This window comes from Rattus norvegicus, chromosome 13 (assembly GCF_036323735.1).
Source record: "Rattus norvegicus strain BN/NHsdMcwi chromosome 13, GRCr8, whole genome shotgun sequence".
In the NCBI taxonomy this organism is placed as follows: domain Eukaryota; kingdom Metazoa; phylum Chordata; class Mammalia; order Rodentia; family Muridae; genus Rattus; species Rattus norvegicus.
The window spans coordinates 94,833,095-94,845,124 of record NC_086031.1 but is presented as its reverse complement, the minus strand read 5'-3'; the positions used below and the strand labels follow the sequence as shown (position 1 = coordinate 94,845,124).

The 12,030-nt window shown below is 48.2% G+C and overlaps 1 protein-coding gene and 1 long non-coding RNA gene across 2 annotated transcripts in view; one reads left to right on the top strand and one right to left on the bottom strand.

Annotated features, from left to right (window-relative positions):
• Positions 1 to 5,641, bottom strand: part of Parp1 (poly (ADP-ribose) polymerase 1) — a 31,812-nt gene extending 26,171 nt beyond the window's left edge. The window contains exons 1-2 of the mRNA NM_013063.2: positions 5,460 to 5,641; positions 964 to 1,129 (exon numbers count right to left, since the gene is read on the bottom strand). Coding sequence (NP_037195.1) covers positions 964 to 1,129; positions 5,460 to 5,579 — 286 coding nt within the window. The 5' untranslated portion in view covers positions 5,580 to 5,641. The remainder of the gene's footprint in view (positions 1 to 963; positions 1,130 to 5,459) is intronic.
• Positions 5,642 to 5,852: 211 nt separating this feature from the next.
• LOC120096327 (uncharacterized) lies at positions 5,853 to 10,746 on the top strand. Its single transcript, XR_005492676.2, has 2 exons — positions 5,853 to 5,941; positions 7,260 to 10,746. It is a non-coding gene; the product is annotated as an uncharacterized LOC120096327 (long non-coding RNA).
• Positions 10,747 to 12,030: the final 1,284 nt, after the last annotated feature.

Here is a 12,030-nt window from a genome sequence, read left to right as displayed (position 1 = left end):
AGCACTTCAGATTTCTGGATGAAGGTCACTCCAACTTTATCAATATTAGAAAGCCTGCTGGAATGAAATTGACTATCCCGGAGTCACCAACAGAGGGACAGGGCAAGCAAAGTGTGGAGCTTAGGCAAAGGACACCAATCGGCAGCAGGACAGAACTAAGGGTATTGCGCTGAATCAAGCAGCAGAGAAGAAAGCACAGATTTCCTTTTGTCCCTGAAACTAAACCCAGGCAACATTAACTCATGAGGCTAGAAATCAGAAGAGAAGCTGGGGGCTGAAGATGCACACCTGTAATCCCAGAACTCCTCAGCAAGCTAAGGCAGGAGGATTGCCTTCGAGGTATGTATTTATTTGTTTTGAGATGTGGTCTCCTTACACACCACTGGCTGTCCTTGAACTCATGGAGAGCTGCCTGCCTAAGGGTTTAAAAAAAAAATAGGAGGAAAGATTGACAGAGGCTTCCTCCTGGGTACCATTTATGTACAGGACCTGGAAGGCATCAGTGGTAGGTGCGTTATCCATCTATCCATCCATCCATCCACCCACCCAAGCCTACAGAACACACAACAGCAAAGGACAACTATGGGGGGGGGGGGTGTTGGCTACGGGAGCACTGCACTCTTGTATTCTCTCAGTTTTCCTAAAACTGGTTAGATGGCTTGGCTGTAAGGCACATGCTATGCAAACCTGAGTTCAAATCCTGGAGCCCATGTGGGAGAGATCCAACTCAGTTAAAGCTGTCTTTTAACCTCTACATAGTTTAACACACACACACACACACACACACACACACACACACACACTCTCTCTCTCACTCTAATACATATACTACTAATAAAATAAAAAATTAAAACCTATTAAAAATAAGAACCATGCAAAGTCGAAGGCTACCTTTCCCATCTGGAAAGGCAAAACAGCAAGCGTCACGCAGCAGAGAAGCTCTTGAACCCTGGATATACACACCTGCCACGCCTCCAGCCTCTGCGGTCTTCTTGACCTTCTGCTGGTCATCCCACCGCAGCTCAGAGAACCCGTCCACCTCTGTGTCAGGCTGCCGGATGGAGTGGCCCACCTTCCAGAAGCAGGAGAAGTGATACCAGTGTGGGACTTTTCCATCGAACATGGGTGACTAAGGGACACAGAGCAGAAATGAGGACCATTAATCTCTGTGTAGGCCCCAGCCCTGACCCCAGCCCAGGCAGCAATGGACTCCTGTACTCCCTGAGGCTCCCAATGCTCTCTCGGGTCACACAGTGACTTGCAAATGGAAGCTTCTGGCTTCTCATCTAAGTTATTTTCCTAAATGCTAAAAATTATGGCCGGCCACCTCCAAATCCACTGCTCAGGATGAGAGGGTAATCCCGGTTCCTTTTAGGGTGTACGACTTGCTGCACAGCCTGGTGAGACACACAGACTATCTCAGTGTCCCTTAGCCCTGTTAGAAGAGCCAGGAAGCAGCACTTGAGCTCAAGGGTCTGGGTGGCCCAGAAATGGCTCTAAAGCACCTCTGCGGTTAAAAATAATAAGGAACAAGACCTAGATAACGAGCCAGACTGAGAAAATGTGTCAGCAGAGTGTCAGGCACAGGAAAGCAAGCATGCCCGAGTGAGTAGAAGGAATGGCTTCTGTGAGGGGACGGAAGAGCCTGAGGCAGAAGGCTTCCAGGCCTGAAGCTAGGCTGAACAGGGCCTCAGGGTAGCACCTGATCCTCGTATGTGCTGGAGGAAAAGGCACTGTGCTGCTTCAGGCGTTGTCTTTTCCTATGAGGCTCTACACCCAGTACTGCCTGTTGGTGACAGTGCCACATTAACCCAGTTTCCTGGTACCCTTCCCTCACAGGCCACGCCTCTGGGAAGGCAGCAGCAGCAGCATCTCAGATGGTGGCAACAATGGAGACACAGTGAGGCAGGTGGGACAAGAATCTGATACCAAGTTCCCCCATCCCGACTTCGGACGAGCTACTTAACACACACTGCCTTCTGAACAACCCAAGCAAGAGTGTGAATTACGGCTGCTTCAGGGGCAGATGTAAAGGCCATGAAATAAACACATCCAGCAGCATCGAAGACGACCGCTGAGGCTTTAGGATGGAGTCGGCCTCCTTTAGATGCATTAAAATGTAAGGCTAAGGGCTGAGGCGATGGCCCAGTGGCTAAGCAGTCCCTCCCTGGGACCTGGGTTCTATCCCCAGCACCCACATGGCTGTTCACAACCTTCTGTTACCCCAGTTCTAGGGGATCTGTTGTCTTCTGACCTCTCTTGGCACCAGGGAGGTGACGCACAGACAAACATACAAGCAAAAAACGCATAAACACAAAAACTAAGTAAGTAAATAAAAACCTAAAAAAATGTTAGGCAAGACCTGCCTAGGTGACCCGATAGTAATCATCTGCTCCTAGGCCTGCAGGGTTCCGGAAAAGTCTTTCAGGAGCTGCAGGAGCTCTGCAGACCACCTCCAGCACCTCACAGGCCCCACCCACTACTTTCCTCAGAGTAGGTATTATTACCTGGAGTCAGAATCTACCCAAACTCGTGTCCCCAGCCAGGCACTGAGGAAAGGTGGGGGAACTGTGGCAAAAATGGCCTCTAGACCAGACAATAAATGGCATTTCTGAGCAGACTCAGCTTCTGGCTCTCAACGCTCCATCAGATCACACCAGGAAACAGTTCCAGACCCCTGAGCCCCTATTGCCATATGACTCTGCAAGAACAAATACCTACAGCCTCCTCGGCAGGGTGCTGTGGACTGGTGACACCAAGAAGTACTTCCTGGTAGTGTACTTAAGATACAAAACACATACCACATAAGAAAAACAAACTCCTGACCACGGCAAGGCCTGAGAATGGCTGGCGGTAAAGGCCAGCATCCTAAGTTTTATCTTTACCTAGGAGTCATGAAATAGGCAAGGTACAGACAGAATCTAGGACTCAGACCTATGAAGCAAGCACAGGGCACCAGGCATGGACCAAGTGCCTCAGCCAGCCTCAACCACCAACCACAGTGTTTACCATTTCCTTCCAGGTAAGGCAGGTCAAGAGTCCTGCCTGCAGGAGGGAGATGGCCTTGCCCTGAGCTTAGATTGCTCAAATCCTCCCAGGGTCATGCCATTCCTCCCAGTTAAGCTGCCAGAGGGCCCAGGTCCTCCCTCACTCTGGGCTCGAAAATATCAGGTTATCAGGTTATTGAATGCTCAGAGAACAATTCTCTCATACAAATGTAAAAGGCTGCATTTAAATTCAAACTCCAGAAAAAAAAAAGGTCTCTTTCTTTCAGGCCCTCCCAAGCTTAGCCAGTGAGACCAATTTTAAATTCAGACCTAAACTCCCAGTCTCAACTAAGGAAGAACACCACCTTCACTCAGAATAATAGTTTTCTTTCAAAGTCAAAAAGACCTGGGGGAGGGCCTAGAACGAAGTTATTTTCAGTGTCCCCAGTCTTCCCAAAATTCCTTTTTTTCCTCTCTTCCTAGGCAGTACTGGTGGGGAGGGAGTCATCCTTTCACAGAAGAGCTGTTCTCCCGGCAAGGACTAACATCTCTAAGGCCTGGTGTGGTAGTGCACGACTTTAATCTCATCACTGGGGAGGGAGGCAGAGGCAGGCGGATCTCTGTGAGTTCAAGGCCAGAATGATGACAATAAGCCCAGGTCTCAAAAACTGAACAAAGCCATTCATTGGGGCTGGGTGTGGCTGTAGGGCAGGCCTGTATTTCTCAGCACTCCAGGGATGGAGGCTAGGGGATCACAATCAGCCTTGAAGTCTGGTCTCAAAACCAACCAACCTACTTCTCAAGGTGCCCTTACTTCATACTCTACTAACACCCCTCTAGTAGTTGCTACAATCGAGGAATCCCCAATCATAAAATATGAAAATATAAGCCCGTGACACTTTTGTTTCCTGGTTATGCTCAAGGCTGGAGGAGATAATGGGTTTCATCTATAAACTGGCAAGGATGTGGATTTTTTTTTTTTTCTCTTAAACCCAGAGAGCTTCAGAGTTCTATTTATCTTGTCACAGGAAGGAGGGAACTGTCCTTCAAATCTTAGCTCTCTCCATCTCCCGGTCCCACTTTGGTGAATATTGACTCTCCCCCCCCCCCCCGCCCCCGGAGCTGGGGACCGAACCCAGGGCCTTGGCTTGCTAGGCAAGCGCTCTACCACTGAGCTAAATCCCCCAACCCCGAATTTTGACTCTTAAGCTCCCACACTTGACTGGGACATCTTGGGCTCCTTCTCTCTAGGGCAAACTGCCTCACAGTTGCCAGCCCCACCAGATGCAAGGCTTATCAATCCTCCCCACACCACCTTAACGAAGCAGAAAGATCCCAGGGTGGGTTCCCTGTCCAGTAATAAAGGCAGGCAACAAAGATGTGCCTAGCGGTTCTTGGGATTTTTGTCACCAATGATAATTACAGGCACTAATGCAGAGCCTAGCTGCTACTTAATGAATGTGTTCAGAATGAATGAGGGCTGTGTGCCAAGCATGCTGAGTTAGGGTACCAAGATGACAGCTTCAGTTCTTGCCATAAAGAGAAGTACCAGAAGCAGCGTGGTATCTAGGTAACTACTGGGTGAATGTCTTCTTCCCCTTTCCCCGGTAAGTACTGACGCCCCATTGAGGGCTAGCCTGCCTCTTCTGAAACACATTACTGCAGCTGGACAGCAAGGGAAAAATCAATTACCTTGACCATTAGCAGTGTGAGCTTGGGTAACTGAGTGTATGGGGGGAGGTGGGAACAGGGCAGGTGAGAACCACACTTGCAAAAGACAGGAATCAGCAAAACAAGAAGCCCAGCCGGGGACAGGAGCCGCTGGAACTCCAAGGACCCCTGGATCCTACCACCTCCTGCCCATCTCGGAAGTGTCAGTGAAGAGACCAGGTAACTGCAGAAAGCGCAGAGACCTTGGGAAGTTTGGAGAAAATGTTATTTCCAAGTAGAAATCAAGGCCCAAAGCGCGCACTGTAAAGAAACGGCACTGCTTTGCATAACAAAAATAGAAATATCGAGAGTGAGCGGATGTTGAAAGGATAATCAAAAATAGGCTTAAGGAAGAAGGGGGAAATTCTTTCTGTATTCATGGAGAAGAATCTTTCAGGACAAGATAGGCCCAAATCAGGGCAGCTTCAAAGACCGCACGCACACCCTCCACCCCCGCGCCAAGGGAAGGCAGTGAAATAAACAAGAACTGAGACCAACCAGACCTAGCGAAGAGGCCCGTTGTCTTTACAAAGCAAGAAGGCACCGCCAGATGCTTTCACTTCCCGGGCTTTTCTTGCAGGGTCAGCGCAATGTCCGGGAAGGGCCGGCCCGGTGGCCCTCAGGGACCTCGACGGCAGCGCCGCGGGCCTTTCCCGCCCTTCTCTCCCAGTCACGCCGAGCCGCAGGGGGAGTGCGGCGGCCCGGAGCCCACACAGCGGCCGGGCCGCGTCGCCCTGCTCCTCCGGCCCGGCCCCACCGCACCTGCACCATGATGGCCATGCGGAGCGAGTCCTTGGGGATACTCTCGCTGCATTTCTTGCAAGAGGCGCGCCCGCTCTTAGCGTACTCCACTCGGTAAAGCCTCTCCGTGGCCTCCGCCATCCTCCCTCTCGTGCCGCAGCGGCAGGCAGACGCCGCCGCCGGTCCGCTCCGCTAACGTGTCGGTTCTCCGCAAGCGTGCGGAGCCGCCTCCGTTCAGGATAGATTGCTGATGCCTGGCGGCGCGACCGCCCCTAAGCTCGCGCGCGGGGGCGGAGCCTCAGCTCGGGGCTTCGGCACGCGTCTAGGCGGGGTTGGGTTCCAGCGGGACTGCGCCTGTGCGCGCTGGTCTCATTGCCTCTGGGAAGGGACAGGGGCGGGGGCCGAGGAGTCTGACAGGCGCCACCCCTTTTGTCGGTTTGTCCCAGAAAGGCTTTTTAGTTCGCGCAAATAATTCCACCTCACCCACTTCCATTTTTTTCTAGGTAAGTCTAGAGCGAACCCTGCTGACCCTAAATAGAGTATTCTGGCTTGCAGCCTCTAGATTGCTGGCACAAAAAAACCCAACTAAAGCCTAACTTTTCATTAGCTTAAATTTCTTAGTAAATTAAAAGGCATAACTATAGGGGCTGGGGATTTAGCTCAGTGGTAGAGCGCTTACCTAGGAAGCGCAAGGCCCTGGGTTCGGTCCCCAGCTCCGAAAAAAAGAACCAAAAAAAAAAAAAAAAGGCATAACTATAAATTCCAAGAGAATGAGCAGTGCCTGTGACAGTTGGCAGTAGTTGCAAAAGATGTCGTGTCCTCACCCCCTATCCTCGCTCTGACTGACACAGGGTGTCCCAGTGTAGCCCAGGCTGTTCTGCAACTTGTTCTGTAGACCAGGCTGGCCTTGAATTCACAGGGATCCACGTGCCTTTGCCTCCTGAGTGCTGGAATTAAAGGCGTGTGACCCCATCACCGGCAGCAGATATTTTCATGGGAAGATCTCAAAATAATTAAGGTTATCAACAATTGAAGCTATGGCTCTTGTTAAACTTGCTACTGTTAGATCTTGTTATTTAATGTGGCACTACGATTTTTAACATAATTGGTATTTTTTAAAAAAAATAATTATATGAACATATGAGACACAGGGTCTCACTATAAAGCCCTGACAGGCATAGGACTTGCCATGAAGTTGGCTTCAAACTCATCAGAGCTACACTTGCCTCTGCCCTAAGGTATGGGTAAACTGTATGTCTGGCAGCAAACTGCTTAGCGAGCTGTGGCCTACTTGCCCAGGAGTCTTTCTGATTCAGCAGGTATGAACTGGCTCTAGGTGTCCTGCTTTGTGCTGCCCCTGTCTCTGCTCTGGTCTAACCCTGCGCTCGGTGAGACCCTGTTGTGGCAGACAGAGACAGGACACATGGTTGTTCCCTAACCTAGTCCAGGGGGTAGAGTCCTTCCACTTTGCCTTGAAACTGGTCCTGTGTGTATATCCACCTCAGCAAATGCTCCTTTGCTGCAGAGGGTCTAAACCAGGCAGGCTAGGCTATCCCAGACTTAAAGACAGAAAATCTCCCAGACCAAATTACAATGTGTGAATTGCAGGCATGTTTCGCCCATATAAATGTTTATATATTATGTGTGTATGTGTGTGTACAGTGTTCAAAGAACCCAGAACACGTTTTTATATCTCCTGACTGGAGTTACAGATGGCTATGAGCTGCCATGCGGGCACTGGGAATAGAACCCAAGTCCTCTTGAAAGCAAGCAGTACTTTTAACCTATGAGCTATTTTTCACACCCTCTCGCTTGCAATAGGTTTAAAGAGAAACTTAGGAACAATTGCATTAATTAGAAGCATCCAGAATGTCCACAAACATCAGCTTGCGCACTGCAAAGAAATATCCGGCGAGCAGCACACATGCTTCATTTGTCCGAGTTATGGATGCTGGTTTATTTGTTTGTCTTCAGCTCTGTCTGCAGCAATGTACATCAAGCCATCGCCGCCTTGACTTCCCCACCTTGATGGACTGAGAGTAAAGTAAACCCTTTCTCCGTAACTAAACTTCGTCACATGATTGTATCATGGTGACGAGGAAGGAAACCAAGACAGTTTAAAATGTTTTCTTCTGAATTATGTATCATAATTATAAATATGTATAAATATGTATTATTATGTATCATACATTATAAATATGTGCACACACGGACAGGCAGACACACACCACACACACACACAGACACACATCCATATATTTTGGAGATAGAGTTTTGCGGAACCCAGACTTATCTTTACCTTGCTATATAGCCAAGGCTGGCCTTGAACTCCTGATCCTCCTGTCTCTACCCTCCAAGTACTGGGATTACAGTACCACTATGCTTAGCTCTTACTATTATTAAGAAAAATTCCAAGACCTTTTTTGGATTTATTTTTGTTTGTGTATATGTATGTGTGATTGTGTGGGTGTACACCACGTACATGGTTGTGCCCTCAGAGGCTAAAAGAGGGTATCAGACCTTCTGAAGCTGAAGTTACAGGGCATTATGAGTTACCCAATATGGGTACTGGGAACCAAACACGGGCCCTCTGTGAGAGCAACACTACTCCTATCTGCTGAGTCATCTCTCCAGCCCCCTGTTATTATTTTGAACATACTTTTGGATTGCCAATAAGAATGAATATATATTCTTTTCTTCTTTTTTCCTTCTTTCCTTTCATTCTTTCTCCTCTCTTTGGTGAGATGGGGCCTCACTGTGCTGCTAGGCTGGCCCCAACTACAGGTTCAGTGATTCTCTTGCTTCACCACATGACTGTCTGGAACAAAGGTGGACTCTACTCCCCCGGCAGTACTGACTGTCCTGTTGTCCTGTGCACTTCGCTGGCCTTTTTGACTTCCTCTGTGGATTTCCTGTGCTACTTTTGTAAAAAAACAAAAAACAAAAAACAAAAAAAACCAAACCTTCCCCGTGCCATTTGTTAAACTTCATAGCTTTATGAAAGATTTACTTATTTTTTATTTTATTTTGCTTGCGTATATATGTACATTTGTATACTGTGTGCACACTCATAGAGGCCAGAAGAGAGCATTGGGTGGATCCCCTAAAACTGGAGTTCTAGACAATATGAGCCTCTATGTGGCTACTGGGAACTGAACCTCCTCTCCGTTCTCTGGGACAAGAAAATTCCCAAGAGCCCTTAACCTCTGAGCCATATTGCCAGCTTCCAGCTGTGTGTGTGTATGTGTGTGTGAGTCTGTGTGTGTGTGTGAGTGTGAATGTGTGTGTGTGCGCATGTGTGAATGTGTGAGTGTGTATGTGAGTGTGTGGTGTGTGTATGTGTGTGTGTGTGGGTGAGTGTGTGTGTATCTGTGTGTGTGTGTGTGGTGCGTGTGTGTATATGTGTGTGTGAGTGTGTGTGTGGATGAGTGTGAATGTGTGTGTGGTGTGAGTGTGTGTGTATATGAGTGTGTGTGAGAGTGTGTGTGGGTGAGTGTGTGTGTATGTGTGTGTGTGGGTGAGTGTGAATGTGTGTGTGAGTGTGTGAGATCTGTGTGTGGTGTGTGTGTATGTGTGTGTGTGGTGTATGTGAGTGTGTGTATATGAGTGTGTGTGAGTTTGTGTGTGAGTGTGTGGTGCGTGTGTTTGTATGTGTGTGTGTTAATGACATAGACTTGTCTTACTTATTTCTCCTGTTTGCTCTTAACTTGTGAATGTTCTCTCTTTACCAGTTTGTGGCCCAAAGCTGAGATTAGACACAGAAATCTCTGTGATGAAGGAAAAAGGAGCCTGGGCCAATGGATTAGCGCAGCCTGTGGCGTGGGAGGCAGCGCTGTGCTGCTTCTCTGGCAGCCTCCACCACACACTGTCTTTGCTACTCCTCTTCTTTCCACTGATGTCAGACTAGAAGTGTGTGTTGTTGTTATTTTTCCTTGCATTGCTGGGGATGGAGCCCAGGACTAGGCAAATCTTACTGATGAGCCCAACAACCTTACTGCCTTAAAAAGTTTTTTTTTTTAACAATTATTTATTTATTTATTTATTTATGGCGAGCACGTGTGTGTGTGTGTGTGTGTGTGTGTGTGTGTGTATGTGTGATATGTACACATGCCATGGTGTGTGCAAAGGGGCTAGAAGACAATTTTTGGGAGTTGGTTTACTCCATCTCTCATGTGGGTCCTGGGGATTGAACTAAATGCCTTAACTTGTTGAGCCATCTCACCAGCTAGCCATACAGGTACATCATATGTTCACTGTCTTGTATCCCCTAGCCTAGTACCTGGCATATGGTAGCTATTCGATGAAAATGTACTGAATGAACAAATGGTGAATATATAAATAAGTATATACAAAGAAGGTGGGAAAGAAAAAAGCCAGGACAGATCCCCAAGGACGTGCTGAAGCGCTGGGAGCATTGTGTGATGCCGTCTCTCCCAGGCAGGCGGAGCCAGTCGTGTTCCAAGGGCTCTACCCATGTGGAGCAGTATCTACCAGCACATTTCTCACACAGCAAATAAACCCAGTTATTTTAAAACGCAAGGCCAACATCATGAAACTCACAATTGCCTCTGAAAATTATGTTCCCTTCCAAGCCTACGCAGTTGTCCTGGCTGCTGATTTTTCTGTCGAGAGTGGAGTTTGATTGTGTGGGAACAGCCGTCCCAGGGAGAAGTAACTGGGCCCACAGCCCATCTGAAGGCTGGTAGATGTGGAGAACTCCAGGACACAGTGAATCCTTTCTTTGTCCCTGCAGTGATAGCAAAGTGAGGGGAGGTGGGCATCCTCCTAGCTGTCTGAGAATCTTCATCCATTCTCCGGAGCTCAGGCCCAGCACGGATCTAATAAAAATAAGGTTCTCTTGTGTTTTGAAAAATGCACATACAGCAGGACAGGAAGGAAAACTACAGATAGACATCGCTGTTGGTTAACTGTTTATCTGGGCAGGTGGAGGATAGGAAAGAACTTGTCCCAGTGCAGGAGGGAAATGGTTTCACCAAACCAACGTTACATTACAGCCCCACTGGGAAGCCTTGTGCTTATGAAGTCAAGTTCCTTTGTCAACGGTTACATAAGTCTAATCAGGGTGTAGGTTTCCGAACCCTATTCGCACACAGGTGCTTTTCAGTCGCTGTGATTTATTTCTCAATAACACTTCCTTTAAAAGAAAATAGCTTCAAAAAATTCTGTCATTCTCCTTCCTGTATAATTTCCAAGGGCAGAAAATTTCAACCGAAATCGAGTAAACACATGTAATTTCACATTTTTTAAGATCTGATTTTTTTTTTTGAATTACAGTTGAGCCTTATTGCAGCATGATTTATTTGACATATCGAGAAATAGTTGAGGCAGATCTTGTTCCCTGGAAGACAATTACATGCAGCGAAATCTCCAGGAGTTTCAAACAGGAAGGGATTGTAGAGGCATGAGGGCGGGAGGGGGTGGGTGGGTGGGAAGCTCTAGAAAGCAGAAATCTTCGGTTTTTCTGAAGGTCACACAGCTAGTGCAGCCTCGGGTGAGCGCACAGTGGCCCAGGATGTCATCAGTGCCTCCACGGAGACACAACTCATTGATGAGCAGTGTTCAGAAAGGCACATTCTACAGCACTTAGCTGAGGTGGTAGGTTGGGGCGTAAGACCTAAGTAGTGGTCAGCAAGCCCTGAGATTACTTATACTGGGAAGCCGGGTCAACTCAAGACAGGCTGGGTCATCGGACTATTCCATAGATGGTGCCTGGAGCACCAAGCCCTTCTGCAAGGTCAGGAGGGGATGATATTTAGGGAGCTTGACCTATGAGGAACTTTGTACAAAAAAAAAAAAGCCTTAAGTTAAGAATTCAAGGCATGGCTGGCTATGGTAGTGTACACCTTGGATCCCAGCCCTTGGGAGCCAGAGGCAGGCATCTCTGAGTTTGAGGCCAGCCCGGTTTACAGAGTGAGTTCCAGGACAGCCAGGGCTACACAGAGAAACCCTGTCTTAAAAAAAACCAGCCTCCCTACCCCAACCAAGAAAAGAACTTAAGGCAGGGACTTGACACCTGCCACAGCCCAGCCTAAACTACGTGTGTGTTTCCTTTCACCGAGTGTTAGGAGATTCTGCCGTATAATAATCCCCTCATATATCTGGCTTTTCTGTCTGTCTTAGTCCATTCAGGCTGCTACAGCGAAATCCCACAGACTCGATGGCTTGTAAACAACAACAGTTTGTTTGTCACAGTCTATCAGCAAGGACGTCCAAGACCAGGGTACTGGGAGAGGCAGCATCTGCCTCCTCACAATGGGTGTGTTTCAATCAGAACTACTCATGGCAGAAGGGATGAGGAAACCTCTGGGGCCTCTGTGTATGTCAGACTCGTATGTGTGCATGCATATATGTTGGAGGAAGTGTGTCTCTGTGGAGACCCTCCTCCTAACCGCCTGGGGATGCTCAGTCTGTTCCTGGCTTCCTTCAGATGAAGATGTAGAACTCAGCTCCTCCTGCACCGTGCCTGCCTGGATGCTGCCATGCTCCCGCCTTGATGATGATGGACTGAACCTCTACATCTATAAGCCAGCCACAATTAAATGTTGTCCTTTATAAGACTTGCATTGATCAT